Source organism: Drosophila obscura, unplaced genomic scaffold (assembly GCF_018151105.1).
Source record: "Drosophila obscura isolate BZ-5 IFL unplaced genomic scaffold, ASM1815110v1 contig_180, whole genome shotgun sequence".
NCBI lineage: Eukaryota > Metazoa > Arthropoda > Insecta > Diptera > Drosophilidae > Drosophila > Drosophila obscura.
This window is the reverse complement of record NW_024542768.1, coordinates 511,537-529,569: the sequence shown is the minus strand read 5'-3', so window position 1 is coordinate 529,569 and position 18,033 is coordinate 511,537. Positions and strand designations below refer to the sequence as shown.

The 18,033-nt window shown below is 50.9% G+C and overlaps 1 protein-coding gene across 1 annotated transcript; it reads right to left on the bottom strand.

Annotated features, from left to right (window-relative positions):
• Nucleotides 1–425: 425 nt before the first annotated feature.
• LOC121404024 lies at nucleotides 426–17,007 on the bottom strand. The gene is made up of 5 exons (XM_041592536.1): nucleotides 16,875–17,007; nucleotides 1,945–2,470; nucleotides 1,626–1,890; nucleotides 1,013–1,571; nucleotides 426–949 (listed from the first exon to the last, which is right to left on the bottom strand). The coding sequence occupies exons 1-5, from the start codon at nucleotides 17,005–17,007 to the stop codon at nucleotides 426–428; spliced, it is 2,007 nt and encodes a 668-aa protein (XP_041448470.1).
• Between the last annotated feature and the right edge of the window lie 1,026 nt (nucleotides 17,008–18,033).

Genomic DNA, 18,033 nt, shown 5'->3' with positions numbered 1-18,033 from the left:
AAAGCTCGCCCGAGATCCGAAACCCGCTGAGGATGTCAGAGTATGTGCTAGTTGCATACAGCACCTTGACTGCTCGCTTCTCCAAGTCAGTCTCCGGGAATTTTCAGGGGACACGGCCACTGTGACTGCGGGCGGCGCAGCCAGGCAGGACCATGCCACCACATGTTGTACCCCGCGAAGTTGATGGCTAGGTCGGCAGGATTGTCTTCCGATCGAACATGACTCCATCACTCGCCGGAGTTGCAGCGCGACATCTTGGCAACTCGATTGCCACCTGAAGGACTGGTCCTAAATGCAATATGTCATTAAGTCTTCTTCCGTTCGAAGACGGGCTGGACGCGTTGAAGACCACGCGCACCTTGGTTGTTGTACTTTCTGGCTTGAAAACAGCATGGTGTGGAAGATAGAAGTGGCCGGAGTCGTGACTATATGTCCTCTTTCCTGTGGCCTAGCTCTAAATACTCGTGAATGACGGCGTCGTACTGCTCCTTGAGAGGCAAGTTTTGCTGCAGACACTGCTCGTTTTTCAGAAACAGGGCGTGAGCCGAAGGCCTGGAGTAGCCCAAGTCTATATTCTCTGGACAATTGAATGGAAGAGTGACGATGTATCTCCCGTCGGGACCTCGCTGCGTGGTCTGGAGAAAATTGTCATCGCAAATGGAGTCTGACTCGCTCGTATTTCTCCCTGGAAGGTCCTCCACCTCCCAAAACTTTATGAGAAGTTTCTCGAGTCGGACGTCAGAGCGGACCGAGATCTTTGTGGTGAAAGAAGAGATCATTCGAGACGAGTCAGCTGCGACAGGACCGGATAGGACCCATCCGAAGATAGTCTCTTGGCCCAAGAGCGAGCCACAAATGTTGGACCGGAAGCCGCTTAAAAGGATGGATGGAAGGATATCAGCGCCTATAAGCACGTCTATCTGCGAGCTGCGATGAAAGGAGGGGTCCGCTAAATGGAGTTTAGGAAGGACTGTCATGTAGTTCTGCGGTACAGGGTATGACGGGAGGTTACCTGCCAATTGCGGAAGAACATACGACTTGGTCTCGACCTGGAGGCCGGGCCTTAAGGCGGAGCCGATCATGAAGTGGCAGAGTTTCTGGGCCTTGGCCGCTACCGTTTGACTCAAACCGGAGGGTTGAGCCTGGATGGCTTGAAAGGGTGGCCGAATGATTTTGAACATCCGCTCAGTAATTAATGTGGCCTCAGATCCGGAGTCGATCAGTGCTCTAGCCTTGTATCTTGTGCCGGCATGACAAATGTCCACTATTGCTGTGCCCAGTAGCATCTGGTGGACCTTTGTAGAACAATAGCTCTGGACATAGGCCGAGTCGTTGGACGAAGGAAGAGAAGAGGAAGTGAGCTGTATGATGGTAGAGCCTAACGTGCTGTGACAGTTGGACACACTCGGAGTCTGCTCGCCCCAATGAAGGAGGGGGTGGTGTCGCCCATTGCACGTACGGCAGTTGGACGCACTGGTGCAGTCCCGGAGTTGGTGTCCTCGCGCGAAGCAGTTTAAGCAGAGTTGTTTCTGCTGGATGTAGGTTGACCGCTCCTGTACGGTGAGGCGAAGCTATTTTGATCGCACCGGACGATAACTCCTGGAACAGACGTCGCAGTTGCGCACCTTGTTGGAGATTCTCCCTTCAAAGGAGTTGACTCGTCGAGGTGCAGGAGTGGAAAGGCCCGTACGGGGATTGGAGTATCTCTCGATGCCTGAATGACCGTCCTCGGTCGCCTCGAGAGAGAGGTATCCCTCCCCTAAGAACTTGACCATGGCGCGCCATGTCGGAACCTCGAACTTGTTCGGAACCGATTGTTCCCAAAGCTCCACGGTTGCCTTTGGCAACTTCGCGGTAATGAGGTTTACTAACACGCCATCTTCAAAGCAGCTGTCTGTGGAGACCTCGGAGTGCTGAAAGGTCGCGAGTCACTTGTGGACAGACCTCTGGAGCTTCTTTAAGGCAGCTCCAGGCTCAGATCGGATGGAAGGCAAGCTGAAAAGGATCTTCAGCTGGGCTTTGAGTATCAGCCTTTTATTTTGGAAACGCTCACGAAGGTTGTTCCAGGCGGAATCAAACCCATCATTCGTGAGCGGAGCCTGTGCTACTATGTCGTGGGCTTCACCGCTCGTTTTCTGGTTGAGGTGGTATAATTTCTCCACCGGAGCCAACCTGGCGTTGTTAATGTAGATGGCGGTGAACCGGTCTCGGAACATAGGCCACTGCTGGTAGTTCACACTGAAAACCTCCGTGTCACATGGAGGAAGGCGGCAACCGTTGGACATTGGCACCTGGACGACTGGTTGCGCAGTCGGAGTGACAGTTGCGGTCTGGAGGTGTTCACTAAGTTCAGCTAAACTTTGCTCGTACACCGCGTAGCAGTCATCGTACGTATCATGGACTTCAACTTGACCATCTGGATCAGCTGCTGCTAGAAGGGCGGAACTGCCTCGGATTTGTTCCCGGCGGACTTGAGAAAGAGATATGGATGGGGTGCGGCATCAGGAGCATTCAGCATTTCTGGTCAAAGTGAGTGTGCCAAAGCAAACCTTGACCGTGCAGAGCTGACGGCAGATTGGGCCATTATGCCTGGAACCGTGTACGTGGATGGTAAGGGACACAACGGGGTGTCGAATATGGACTGGCAAAACTTGGATGGACCTTGCGAGCGTGAGGGCGAACAAGAAGAAGTGGGTGTAGTAATTGCTGCGGAAGAGCTGGGCGGCTTTGCGTCACTCTGCGAGCTTACACGCTTTAGTTTTTTGCCGACTTTCTATCTACTAGAAGGCATACTCAGCTGATGGATCTGTTATGGGTAGAACTCGCAATTCCTGGGGTACACGGAGAGCAGAGTGCACAGGCGGAAGTTGAAATCGGAATGATACTCGACGCACACGTAAGTCAGAGGACTTTAAATATTATAATATTTATTTGCTCACTCGTTGGATGATTTTGTTGTCAGAAGGAAATTTATTAATTACCAATAATAGAATTATTAATAATAACTTAATAGTTCTCAACAATCACCACTTCTTAATAACAACAGTTATCAATGATAATTATTATTTACATGTGAAATATTAGAATAGTTTTTCTAACAACGAAAACCGAAAGACTGTGGGTGGCGTAAAGTTTATTAAAAAGCGGAGACGAAATATTCTATGTGCGTTCGATCGAATTCCAATTTTTATTGCGCTCCCGCCTTGCCCTAACCTACTTACACTAGACTTCAAACAATTCAAAATAATCTCAACATACAACATTGACTACGACGATGACATGACGAAACACCGGCCCCGTTGAAGGCCTGCGCGGCTTCAACACATTGGTAGCGGCGCCAACTTGTGGATGGCCCGCCGAAAAATGCCTCCATCGCTCCTCCTAAGGTCGACGACCCTGACCATGCCGTCCTCCCCGGCGTGCGTGGCGATCACTCTCCCGAGGAGCCACTCCTGTGGAGGCATGTTGTCCTCGGCTACGAGGACGAGGTCTCCCTCCTTGACGTCGGGCTTTTGTTGGTGCCAGTTGCCCCGAATTTGAAGTCCCTTGGACCATCGCCGCCAGAACGCTTGCCTGACTGACGAGGCAAGTTGCCATCGCCGCAAGCAGCTGAGACCCTCCTGGTCCGGAGTCCGCAGTGCTGGGGGGGCGATGAGCGACCCGCCTGTCAGCAGGTGCCCGGTCGTGAGTGCCTCGCCGTCGCTGGGTCCTGGCTGAGGGCTCCCAGCGGCCTGGAGTTCAGGACGGCCTCGATCCCGACGAGGACTGTGGCGAGCTCTTAGGCGGTCAATAGCGCGCTGCCTACCGCCCGTAGGAGTAGGCTCTTCGCAGACTTGACACCTGCCTCCCAGAGTCCTCCCATGTGCGGCGCTCGAGGCGGTATGAACGCAAATTCGCATCCTTTTCTTGACGCGAATTCTCGAACTGCGTCCGCCCCGTCCTCGAGCGCCTTCTGCAGAGCGCTGAGGTGGCGGCTCGCTCCGACGAAATTCGTCCCGTTGTCGCAATGGACGATCTAGGGATATCCTCGGCGCCCAACGAACCTTTGGAAAGCCAATAAAAAAGAGTCAGTGGTCAAGTCGGATACAAGTTCTAAGTGAACCGCTTTGGACGCAAAACAAACAAAAAGCGCGATATAGGACTTGTATATGGGGGCCTTCCTCGAATTTTCAATGTCGTCGAGACGGGTCCACAAAAATCAACGCCGCAAATTGAAAATGGGCGCAGAGCACGGAGCCGGTCTGCGGATAAATTTCCCATAAGTTGCGTCAGCAGTCGAGGCTTGCATTTAAAGCAGCGAATACACGATCGAACTGTCTGACTGCAGACCTCCTGATCGTTTACGATCCAAACACTCTGTCGAAGGATGCTCACAAGTGCTCGTGGGCCGACATGAAAATTGATATGGTGCAGATGACGAACATAGCTCCGTACGAATTGCGAACGCTTCGTCAAAAGCAACGGAAACTTGGTATCGTAGGATATAGTAGCTTTAGCTAGTCGCCCCCCTACTCTCAACAACGAAAAAGTACACCAAGTACCAGTGTCTTCATGGATGAATGGGTTCAACCGCTGAAGACTAGGACCAACTCTAGATCCTTTCCGAACTTTCTCGATTTCCTCACGATACTCGTTATGTTGGATAATTTCAACAATTTTGCGAAAAGCTTCATCATACTCGGTCGGTGAAACCGTTTTTTCAAACGTTATGCTCGGGTTCTTACATTTTTTTATAAAGCGGAACATATAATGTAAGGTCCTATTTCAGGCTGAGGTAAGCATCAGTCTGTCCAGGGTCCGCTACAAGAAAATTTGTAGTTTGTAGGTGACTTCAGGTGTCGGGCTGGCTGGCAAAAGAATGTAGTAGGCAGCGAGAAATGATAAGGCGACGGTTCTGTTTGTTGGTTTCTTAGTTTTTATTCAGTATTCTTTTTTCTTCATTCACTTAAATTCTGCTACTTTAACTCGTATCGAATGGTGCGCTGATGGACTGCGTAGTGCAGTGTCTTGGGTGTGTGACTGACGGACTGCCTAGTGCAGTGTCTTGGGTGTGTGACGGAGGGACTGCGTAGTACAGTGTCTTAGGTGTGTGACTGAGGGACTGCCTTGTGCAGTGTCTTGTGTTTGGGCTGATGGACTGCCTGCTCCTTCGGCCGATCTTTGCCCTTTTATGCAGCTGGCGATCGCACCTGAGACCCGGAAATAATTAATTCTTGCTGATTTAAGGTTATTGGATAACAATAATTGTGGAAGCTTGGTGCTTCGTTGACAATTGTTAGTGGGTCAGGGTGGTTTTGCTGAGGCTGCACCCCGGAAGGTGCGGGCTGCGGTTGGGAAAGGTGATATCTGAATTTGGGTCGGTAGGTCGATAATTTTATGCTAGCTTGACTTATTGTGAAATAACGCCAATGATATTTCCTATGTAGGCCGTCGATTGCGAAATGTCCCAAGAGGTGGGGTGTTTTAAATTATTGTGTGGACAAGAATGTGTAGAGTTGTTGGTCGAGAGTTCTTAATTAATTGTGTGCTTAAGACTATTTTATTTCCGGGGTGCTGACACACCGCTATTTGTGGAGAACCGTGGCTAGAGCCATGGTTCGCTAGCTCTGTGTATATCAGTTAGATTATTGTCTCCAGCCTGCGTGGATGCGCTGACCCTTCGCCGTTTGTGACGAGCCATGACTAGAACCATGGTTCGTTACACCCCCCCCCCCCACCACTTTCTTCCGGGTGGGTGATGGAGAGATTAGTGGCGTCGCTTGGCGGGTGCTGAGGTTCGCCTTTTTCCTGTCCTTTGGCTTGTGCCGAGTCTCCGGATTCGTCGCTGTAAATCTCGTCCCTTTAACGTGGCGTCGGTAACGTTATATTTTCTACTGCTGCTCTGATCGTGATCTTTCTGCTGTTCTGGATTCTTTGTAGTTGGTCTCTGCTTGGTGGGTCACTTATCCCATATGACGATGGTTTTCTCGGCAGTTTTCTTTGGTAGTTCTTTGCCCAGGCATTCTTGGATCGGCGGTGCTATGTCGGGTGGCCAAGGATCCGTCGGTAGTTCTGGGTCGTCTTCGGTGGGTTGGGTGGCTCCGGGGTCAAACGTTTGATTCGGGTCTTCCGGTAGGATGGGACTGTCGAATGTAAATGCTTGGATCTGCGGGGCCAAGTCCGGCGGCCACGGCTCCGGGACTGGTTCGGGCTCATTTTCGGTTGGATCGGCTGCTTCGGAGTCAAATGGCTGGCTGGGGTCTTCGGGTAAGAGGGTTGTGTCGAAGGCACTGTGCGTTTCGATCCCCCGTTAGTAGTCGCTTATGTGGGCGACGATGGGTGTGGTGTCGACCATGGGTACGAGATTTTGGTATGCCGGGTGTAGTACTCGTGTTATACTACAGCCAGACTGGTACGTGAACAGGTGAGTCGCGATGACGCCTCTGGTATCGCAGCAACGACTTGTGTGGGCGACGAAGATCTCGGACATGGCTCTAGGCATGGCTCGTTGCATGGCGCTAAGAATCATGTCAGTACGCGGAAGGTACTTCACTGTGTTGGCGAGGATCGGTGTGGCGTCGGCCGTGGGTACGACAGGGCGGCGGTCTGTGCATCGTGGGGGTATCGTCGTGGTTTCCGGGCCCGCGTTGAGGGGCTCTGTGGATATCAGTTCTATTATGGGCCCCGACCAGCGTGGGGTTAGCGTGGCTGTTTCCCGTGTTGCTGGGCTGTCGGATGGTGGTTGCCGTTGTCTTTTTTCGATGCTGATGGTCGGTTTTGAGGGTGTCCGTGCGTTCAATTCTTCCGTTGTGGATTCTGTTCGTGCTTGCTCTGTTGCTTGTCTTGGACCTGGGCTTCCTGTGTCGAGCGCCGGGTTCAAGTGTGTTTGTCTCGTGTGTGAGATCCTCGTGGTTTGTTTGGGGTATGTGTCACCTGTGGTTGGGCTAGGACGCGGTTGCTCCGTAGTGACCGTGGGACTCATTCTCCCGATTGCTTGATTGCGGTTTGCTGGTGTTGACCTTGGATTCGTGTTTTCCGTAGTGTGCCGTTGCTTCGTATTCGTTGCGATTGGTTTGGGTGTCAAGGGCTGCGTAGGTTCGTTGCGCGTTGTTGGGGTTTCTGGTATCGGGGTTCGGCGTCTTGTACGTGGATGGTAGTAAGCACGGGTTCAATGGGCATGGGGTGACGGTCTCGTAGCTGTAGCAGCGCGGTGCCGCATTGGATCGTCGTTTCGATGGCACCTAGGAAGTCCATGCCGACAATAACTTTTCCCAACATGTTTGGCAGGACCAGGAGCGGGATTTGAACCTCTCGTTGATCCAGCTTGATGTGCGCCAGTAGAACTTGTGAGATCTCTCTGACCGAGCCATCGGCCAGGCGTATGCGGATGCATGCATCTTGCAGGTTGGTGTTGTTGTTTAGTTTTCGGGCGAGGTTTGCGCTGATAAAGCTTCTGGATGCCCCGGTGTCGATTGTGGCTTCCGTTGCGTGTCCTCCTATGGTCACCATCGCCACTATCCGGCCGTTGCTTACGTGTAGAGAGTTATTTAGTCGCGGGTTGGAGGAGGCGTCGTTCCCGGCTGATCCCGTGTCAGTTGGGGACGCATGTCGTTTCCCGACGTGTTTTGGCGGCAGCAATTTACGGTCCGAGTGCCGCGTTTGCCACATTCCCAGCAGAATAGGATGGAGGGATTATGGCAGTCGTATGCCACATGCCCCGCTTCACCACACCGGCGACAGGCTGCGCGTGGGTTGATGATGGGGGTCGTGATCATGTGATGGGCTACTTCGGGATTCGCCGTACTGTTTGGATGAGCTGGTGGTCTCCCTGATGTGTCTGTCGATTCCCAATGGGGACTCAGAAATGGCGTCTGGTGCGAGTCGCAATTCCTCTGCTCTGAAGCCGGCCTTGCGTATCTTGGAGTGTTACGCGGGGGTGCGAAAGTGGTCGGGATGGTCCGCTCTTGGATGCTCTCGAACTCGGTGGCTAACATTGTGAGCTGTGGTAAGCTTTGTAGTTCGTGTCGCCACACGTACATCTGGTATGCTGGCAGGGCGTTATCGTAGATCCTTGGCTGCGTCGTACCTGGCGTGGTGCATCAACGCCAAAAATCAACGCCGCAAATTGAAAATGGGCGCAGAGCACGGACCCGAATCAAACGTTTGATTCGGGTCTTCCGGTAGGATGGGACTGTCGAATGTAAATGCTTGGATCTGCGGGGCTCCGGCGGCCACGGCTCCGGGACTGGTTCGGGCTCATTTTCAGTTGGATCGGCTGCTTCGGAGTCAAATGGCTGGCTGGGGTCTTCGGGTAAGAGGGGTTGTGTCGAAGGCACTGTGCGTTTCGATCCCCCGTTAGTAGTCGCTTATGTGGGCGACGATGGGTGTGGTGTCGACCATGGGTACGAGATTTTGGTATGCCGGGTGTAGTACTCGTGTTATACTACAGCCAGACTGGTACGTGAACAGGTGAGTCGCGATGACGCCTCTGGTATCGCAGCAACGACTTGTGTGGGCGACGAAGATCTCGGACATGGCTCTAGGCATGGCTCGTTGCATGGCGCTAAGAATCATGTCAGTACGCGGAAGGTACTTCACTGTGTTGGCGAGGATCGGTGTGGCGTCGGCCGTGGGTACGACAGGGCGGCGGTCTGTGCATCGTGGGGGTATCGTCGTGGTTTCCGGGCCCGCGTTGAGGGGCTCTGTGGATATCAGTTCTATTATGGGCCCCGACCAGCGTGGGGTTAGCGTGGCTGTTTCCCGTGTTGCTGGGCTGTCGGATGGTGGTTGCCGTTGTCTTTTTTCGATGCTGATGGTCGGTTTTGAGGGTGTCCGTGCGTTCAATTCTTCCGTTGTGGATTCTCTTCGTGCTTGCTCTGTTGCTTGTCTTGGACCTGGGCTTCCTGTGTCGAGCGCCGGGTTCAAGTGTGTTTGTCTCGTGTGTGAGATCCTCGTGGTTTGTTTGGGGTATGTGTCACCTGTGGTTGGGCTAGGACGCGGTTGCTCCGTAGTGACCGTGGGACTCATTCTCCCGATTGCTTGATTGCGGTTTGCTGGTGTTGACCTTGGATTCGTGTTTTCCGTAGTGTGCCGTTGCTTCGTATTCGTTGCGATTGGTTTGGGTGTCAAGGGCTGCGTAGGTTCGTTGCGCGTTGTTGGGGTTTCTGGTATCGGGGTTCGGCGTCTTGTACGTGGATGGTAGTAAGCACGGGTTCAATGGGCATGGGGTGACGGTCTCGTAGCTGTAGCAGCGCGGTGCCGCATTGGATCGTCGTTTCGATGGCACCTAGGAAGTCCATGCCGACAATAACTTTTCCCAACATGTTTGGCAGGACCAGGAGCGGGATTTGAACCTCTCGTTGATCCAGCTTGATGTGCGCCAGTAGAACTTGTGAGTTCTCTGACCGAGCCATCGGCCAGGCGTATGCGGATGCATGCATCTTGCAGGTTGGTGTTGTTGTTTAGTTTTCGGGCGAGGTTTGCGCTGATAAAGCTTCTGGATGCCCCGGTGTCGATTGTGGCTTCCGTTGCGTGTCCTCCTATGGTCACCATCGCCACTATCCGGCCGTTGCTTACGTGTAGAGAGTTATTTAGTCGCGGGTTGGAGGAGGCGTCGTTCCCGGCTGATCCCGTGTCAGTTGGGGACGCATGTCGTTTCCCGACGTGTTTTGGCGGCAGCAATTTACGGTCCGAGTGCCGCGTTTGCCACATTCCCAGCAGAATAGGATGGAGGGATTATGGCAGTCGTATGCCACATGCCCCGCTTCACCACACCGGCGACAGGCTGCGCGTGGGTTGGTGATGGGGGTCGTGATCATGTGATGGGCTACTTCGGGATTCGCCGTACTGTTTGGATGAGCTGGTGGTCTCCCTGATGTGTCTGTCGATTCCCAATGGGGACTCAGAAATGGCGTCTGGTGCGAGTCGCAATTCCTCTGCTCTGAAGCCGGCCTTGCGTATCTTGGAGTGTTACGCGGGGGTGCGAAAGTGGTCGGGATGGTCCGCTCTTGGATGCTCTCGAACTCGGTGGCTAACATTGTGAGCTGTGGTAAGCTTTGTAGTTCGTGTCGCCACACGTACATCTGGTATGCTGGCAGGGCGTTATCGTAGATCCTTGGCTGCGTCGTACCTGGCGTGGTGCATCAACGCCAAAAATCAACGCCGCAAATTGAAAATGGGCGCAGAGCACGGACCCGAATCAAACGTTTGATTCGGGTCTTCCGGTAGGATGGGACTGTCGAATGTAAATGCTTGGATCTGCGGGGCTCCGGCGGCCACGGCTCCGGGACTGGTTCGGGCTCATTTTCAGTTGGATCGGCTGCTTCGGAGTCAAATGGCTGGCTGGGGTCTTCGGGTAAGAGGGTTGTGTCGAAGGCACTGTGCGTTTCGATCCCCCGTTAGTAGTCGCTTATGTGGGCGACGATGGGTGTGGTGTCGACCATGGGTACGAGATTTTGGTATGCCGGGTGTAGTACTCGTGTTATACTACAGCCAGACTGGTACGTGAACAGGTGAGTCGCGATGACGCCTCTGGTATCGCAGCAACGACTTGTGTGGGCGACGAAGATCTCGGACATGGCTCTAGGCATGGCTCGTTGCATGGCGCTAAGAATCATGTCAGTACGCGGAAGGTACTTCACTGTGTTGGCGAGGATCGGTGTGGCGTCGGCCGTGGGTACGACAGGGCGGCGGTCTGTGCATCGTGGGGGTATCGTCGTGGTTTCCGGGCCCGCGTTGAGGGGCTCTGTGGATATCAGTTCTATTATGGGCCCCGACCAGCGTGGGGTTAGCGTGGCTGTTTCCCGTGTTGCTGGGCTGTCGGATGGTGGTTGCCGTTGTCTTTTTTCGATGCTGATGGTCGGTTTTGAGGGTGTCCGTGCGTTCAATTCTTCCGTTGTGGATTCTCTTCGTGCTTGCTCTGTTGCTTGTCTTGGACCTGGGCTTCCTGTGTCGAGCGCCGGGTTCAAGTGTGTTTGTCTCGTGTGTGAGATCCTCGTGGTTTGTTTGGGGTATGTGTCACCTGTGGTTGGGCTAGGACGCGGTTGCTCCGTAGTGACCGTGGGACTCATTCTCCCCGATTGCTTGATTGCGGTTTGCTGGTGTTGACCTTGGATTCGTGTTTTCCGTAGTGTGCCGTTGCTTCGTATTCGTTGCGATTGGTTTGGGTGTCAAGGGCTGCGTAGGTTCGTTGCGCGTTGTTGGGGTTTCTGGTATCGGGGTTCGGCGTCTTGTACGTGGATGGTAGTAAGCACGGGTTCAATGGGCATGGGGTGACGGTCTCGTAGCTGTAGCAGCGCGGTGCCGCATTGGATCGTCGTTTCGATGGCACCTAGGAAGTCCATGCCGACAATAACTTTTCCCAACATGTTTGGCAGGACCAGGAGCGGGATTTGAACCTCTCGTTGATCCAGCTTGATGTGCGCCAGTAGAACTTGTGAGATCTCTCTGACCGAGCCATCGGCCAGGCGTATGCGGATGCATGCATCTTGCAGGTTGGTGTTGTTGTTTAGTTTTCGGGCGAGGTTTGCGCTGATAAAGCTTCTGGATGCCCCGGTGTCGATTGTGGCTTCCGTTGCGTGTCCTCCTATGGTCACCATCGCCACTATCCGGCCGTTGCTTACGTGTAGAGAGTTATTTAGTCGCGGGTTGGAGGAGGCGTCGTTCCCGGCTGATCCCGTGTCAGTTGGGGACGCATGTCGTTTCCCGACGTGTTTTGGCGGCAGCAATTTACGGTCCGAGTGCCGCGTTTGCCACATTCCCAGCAGAATAGGATGGAGGGATTATGGCAGTCGTATGCCGCATGCCCCGCTTCACCACACCGGCGACAGGCTGCGCGTGGGTTGATGATGGGGGTCGTGATCATGTGATGGGCTACTTCGGGATTCGCCGTACTGTTTGGATGAGCTGGTGGTCTCCCTGATGTGTCTGTCGATTCCCAATGGGGACTCAGAAATGGCGTCTGGTGCGAGTCGCAATTCCTCTGCTCTGAAGCCGGCCTTGCGTATCTTGGAGTGTTACGCGGGGTGCGAAAGTGGTCGGGATGGTCCGCTCTTGGATGCTCTCGAACTCGGTGGCTAACATTGTGAGCTGTGGTAAGCTTTGTAGTTCGTGTCGCCACACGTACATCTGGTATGCTGGCAGGGCGTTATCGTAGATCCTTGGCTGCGTCGTACCTGGCGTGGTGCATGAGTAAACGTATCTCGAGGTAATCCTTGAACAATTCTCCTACCGCTTGCTTGCGGGCCCGGATTCGGTCTTCCAATTGTTCAAAATACCGTGGCGACAAGAAGAAAGTCAAGAATTCTTGGCGGAAATATGCCCATGAGCTGCCTTGTTGGCAGGTGCGGTACCAGCGGCTGGCCCGATCGGTGAGAAGCTCTGTCATGGCCCGAGGTAGCTGATTTGTGTCCACCCCATATGAGAGAGCTCGTTCTTCGAGTAGTTCCAGAAATACAAGTGGATCGTCCTGTCCGTCGAACCTAATTCCCCATTTCCGAATCTGTTCCGCGACGTGGGCGTTGGAAGCGTCCATGGCTGGCACGATCCTCTGTGTGGGCGAGCGACTGGTCTCCGTAACTGGAGGTCTGGGCAAATCGGCGGGCGTTACGATGCGTGGTGGGCAGGGTGTGCTGTATTCGGCCGCGGTGGGGACTTGTAACCCGGCTTTTGGGTCGGTTTTCCGCTGGTCAGATGGCCCAGGATTGGTGAGCATGGGCGACTTGGAGCGTCCTGCTGGTCTGGCGTATTGTCGTTCGAGGTCTGCCAGTCGAACCCAGGCATCCTGCGAGAGAGTTCCAGCGACTAGTGCGGGGAAACTCTTTCGTCGTTCCTCGACTGTTCCGTCGTTTCCAAATCCGAATTCCTCGGCCAGGACTTCCAGCTCATCCCGCCGGAGTTTGTAGATCCAGCCGGTGGTGATTCCTGGACTGGTATGGAGTCCCTCCGGGTAAAATTCGTCGGGTTGACCGGCTTCGTGGGCTTCCATGGTGTGTTTCTGTGGTTAGTAGCACTGACTTACGTGTTGTTTGTGGTATTTCTGCTTGCGACCGGATGTTGCGAGGGTGCCGGTTTTTAGTGTTGGACGAGTATTGGTCCTTGCTAGCCTAGTTTTCTTTCAGTGGACGTGTTTCTTTACTCCACAAAGCTCCGTATTAAGGTGTTAGTCTCCTTAAGGTCACCAAAAAGTCCCTGCTCGGGCGCCACTTGCGAGGTCCTATTTCAGGCTGAGGTAAGCATCAGTCTGTCCAGGGTCCGCTACAAGAAAATTTGTAGTTTGTAGGTGACTTCAGGTGTCGGGCTGGCTGGCAAAAGAATGTAGTAGGCAGCGAGAAATGATAAGGCGACGGTTTTGTTTGTTGTTTCTTAGGTTTTATTCTGTATTCTGTTTTCTTCATTCACTTAAATTCTGCTACTTCAACTCGTATCGAATGGTGCGCTGATGGACTGCGTAGTGCAGTGTCTTGGGTGTGTGACTGAGGTACTGCCTAGTGCAGTGTCTTGGGTGTGTGACGGAGGGACTGCGTAGTACAGTGTCTTGGGTGTGTGACTGAGGGACTGCCTTGTGCAGTGTCTTGTGTTTGGGCTGATGGACTGCCTGCTCCTTCGGCCGATCTTTGCCCTTTTATGCAGCTGGCGATCGCACCTGAGACCCGGAAATAATTAATTCTTGCTGACTTAAGGTTATTGGATAACAATAATTGTGGAAGCTTGGTGCTTCGTTGACAATTGTTAGTGGGTCAGGGTGGTTTTGCTGAGGCTGCACCCCGGAAGGTGCGGGCTGCAGTTGGGAAAAGTGATATCTGAATTTGGGTCGGTAGGTCGATAATTTTATGCTAGCTTGACTTATTGTGAAATAACGCCAATGATATTTCCTATGTAGGCCGTCGATTGCGAAATGTCCCAAGAGGTGGGGTGTTTTAAATTATTGTGTGGACAAGAATGTGTAGAGTTGTTGGTCGAGAGTTCTTAATTAATTGTGTGCTTAAGACTATTTTATTTCCGGGGTGCTGACACACCGCTATTTGTGGAGAACCGTGGCTAGAGCCATGGTTCGCTAGCTCTGTGTATATCAGTTAGATTATTGTCTCCAGCCAGCGTGGATGCGCTGACCCTTCGCCGTTTGTGACGAGCCATGGCTAGAACCATGGTTCGTTACAATAACCAAATAATCTAAGCAGCTTGAGGTGTGACGAGAATCCCTCGATGACATCTACCAAATCCGAAATTTCCACCGCAGCGGTCAGCCCGACCGCATTCGTCCTCTTCTCCAGCTCGACATCTTCTGTAGGCTCGAAATGAGGGTTTTTTGGCCAGGTCTCTTCTTCATCCTTCAAAAATGATGGTCCTTCAAACCAGATTGACTGGACGATTTCTTTGACGTCACAACCTCTTGACACAATATCTGTAGGGTTTTGTTTTGCAGGGACATGCCGCCACGTAGCTTCATCTGACCACTCCTGAATCTCAGCCACCCTATTCGAAACGAACGTCGACAACGAAGATGGATGCGACCGAATCCAGTGAAGAGTTACTTCAGAGTCTGACCAATAAACAGCTCGTTCGATAGGGACCTTTAATAGGGGCTTGATTCTGTGACAGAGATCCGCGAGAAGGTGAGCGGCACATAACTCAAGCCGTGGGAGCGTTTTGGTTTTGAGCGGCGCTACTTTGGACTTTGAAGTCAACAATGATATTTTTAAACCTTCTGCAGTTCTGCTACGGACATAGACGCACGCTCCATAAGCTCTCATGGAGGCGTCAGCGAAGGCATGTATCTGGATCGGTAACATCGGATCGGAATACACAAACCGAGGTATGGATATCTGTTCCAATTGAGACAGTGTATTTTTCAACATATTCCATGCTGTTTCCAAATGCATCGGAATCGACTCATCCCAATCTAGTTTGTTAAGCCAAAGTTCCTGCAATAGGATCTTGCCCTTTATGACGATAGGACTTAACAATCCAAGGGGGTCGAACAGCTTCGATGTCACCGACAGTATGTTCCGTTTTGCCGCTCGGAGACCCATGACTTCATTGTCAATTTTAAACTGAAAGGCATCTTCCTTAGGCAACCATGAGATTCCTAACGGATTCTGAATCCGAGATCGTTATGGGTTTTGCTGTGCTCTCAGATGCGGTGATCTCAGTGAGTTCGAAAACCACTTCGCTAACTCAAACCCTGCGGTTTGAAGAACCTGAGATACATCGGACTTAATTGCCCTTAGCTCCTCTACGCATGCAGCACCAGTCAATATGTCATCAACATAAAAGTCGGACCCAATAACGTCAGCAGCTTTAGGGAATGATAGCTTCACAGACTCACTCAACCTTTTTAAACACCGGATAGCCAAAAAAGGGGCTGGTCCAGTCCCATAAGTCACGGTGTTAAGCTTGTATAATCTCAAGGACTCAGATGGGTCTCTTCTCCACACTATCATCTGAAACTGCCTATCCGCTTCATTCACCATCACTTGGCGATACATCTTTTTCACATCGGCAGTCAGGGCGAACCTGTGCAGACGAAAGCGGAGCAGTGTTAAGTATAATTCCTCTTGAATGGTCGGTCCGACCATCAGAATCTCATTCAAGGCCACCTGAGAGGACGTCTTCGACGACGCATCGAACACGACGCGAAGCTTGGTGGACGTACTTTGGGGCCGAAGGACACACTGATGTGGAATTACGTAGTGTGGAGTAGAAGGAACCGTATTGTCAGTCGGTGACATGTGACCTAAGGAGAGGTACTCTTTCATGAATTCCAAGTACATTTTCTTCAACTCAGGGTCATGAGACAATCTTCTTTCGAGCGACAAAAACCGCCGTTTATCCACCTCAAAGGAGTTGCCCAAACAATTTGGATCTGATTTAAACGGCAGCCTTACTTCAAACCGACCTGATGGCAATACGTGTGTAGTGAACCCATGCATGTACATATGTAACACTCTGTTATATATATAAATATGTCGTAGAGTCATTTTTACAATAATACTCTTCATTGTTTTCCTCATCCTCTCCTTCTGCCACCTCGTTGACAAAACGTTTCCTGGCGCGTGGCATGACTTCTCGCTTCACACTCCAAAAACTGACTCCCTACGCAGTTCTTTTCTAATTGCGATCTTCTCTTTTCCAGTCATCACTCACACATGCAAGAATTTTGCCAACACACACTCAAGCCTTGAGTGTACTTCTTTTTGCTCTCCTTCTTAATCTGCTTTACTGCAGATGTATTCTCTTTCATGCCCACGCCAGGCTACGTCAGACAAGAACTGCCAGTCCACGAAAGTAGCAGAGGAGCAAACAAACAGTACCGTGGTTAAAGACACACCAAACACGGAAGTTACATTTATAAACCATTTTCTTTATTTAAATTAAAAAGTTAATATGCGACACGGCCTTCCTGACCTACACACGTCCTCGTGTGTTTGCAAATACAAATTTCTTTTCTTTCCTTTAATCTTTGTTTTTCTTTCACATGTTTTCGAAATATAAATCATAAACAAATAATTACTCCTTTATACAGAAATGCTTTCCTCAAAGCTTACTTTCTTTTTAAATTGATTTAATTTTACCGCCCCAAGATACGGGTTACCACAAATTAATATAGCCAAAATTTATTGAACGTACAATAGCTCTCAGTTTATATCACAATAAACCGGCCAAACAGCATTATCTTCGTTACCATAGCTCACAGTTTACACCACATTAAACCGGCCAAACAGTCAAAGTTCACAGCTTAAATCAAATTTTACTGACCATCATACAACAATAGCACGCAGCTTAAATCACATTAAACTGGCCATCATACAACAATAGCACGCAGCTTAAATTACATTAAACTGGCCATCATATCTTCTTAACAACTCATTACTTTTACATCAGGTCAACATCATCACAGCCCTCAAAGGCCTCATTTTCATCATTTTGATCATCATACTCAGTAACATCCAAGCTCTCACCGGCTTTACCTTCGACATTTTCCTCATCACTTCCAATATCCAACTCTGTGGTAATCCCCTCCTTGGGCATACTTCGCAAAAATTCGTGCGAGTATTTATACGTTCGATTAGAATTTATCGACTTAAGCTTATACCGATCCCCATCCAAAACTTCGGTCACTAAAAACGGACCTCTATACTTAGGATCTAATTTGGTTTGGTGCCTTTCTTCATTCTTAAGCAGCACATAGTCTCCGACCTTGTGTTTTACAATTGCTGCCTTATTTTTATCAAATCTATTTTTTTCGTAATTGGCATTCTTTTCCATATTATACTTTGCCATTTCTCTAACTTTTTGAACTTCAACAGTATTTTCATTATCAGCAACAGGCGTTAGACCAAATGGCCTTGCTTCTTTTCCAATAAGTAATTCTAATGGACTAACTTTGGTCACTCTGTTGGACGTGCAATTCAGAGCCAATTGTACCTCTTGTAAAGCATCTTGCCAGGATCGCTGGCTCGTTTCAACAGCAGTTAGCATTGACTTTAGAGTACTCATTACTCGCTCCACCTGGCCGTTGGCTCGACTAGCCCCAGTTGCAATTAAATGCAAATCTATCTTTTGCGCAGAGCAGAAATCACGAAACACTGAACTAGAAAAACTACGACCCTGATCTGCGATCAAGCGAGAAGGGACACCAAACAACGATATTGATGCCTTCACAGCTTTAATACAGTTTTCACTATCCAGCCTTATCGTATCGCACAAGTGGACAAATTTGGTAAATCCGTCTATTTGGACAATAACATACTCCTTTTGGTCGTTTTTACCACTAAGCTTTCCAGTAATGTCGATATGGACAGTATGCCACGGAATATCAATCTTCTGGATGGGATGCAATTCGGCCTGTATTTTTCCAGATGGTGGTTTGGACAATCTGCAGGTAATGCAGTTATCTACAAATTTGCGGACATATTTAGACATTTTTTCAAACCAATAAAATTCATACATTTTCTCCAGTGTTTTCTCCAACCAAGATGCATAATTGCCTCGTGAACATTATTAACTACGGACCACCTAAACGGCTTTGGGATAACAGGCAGACAACGGGTTTTT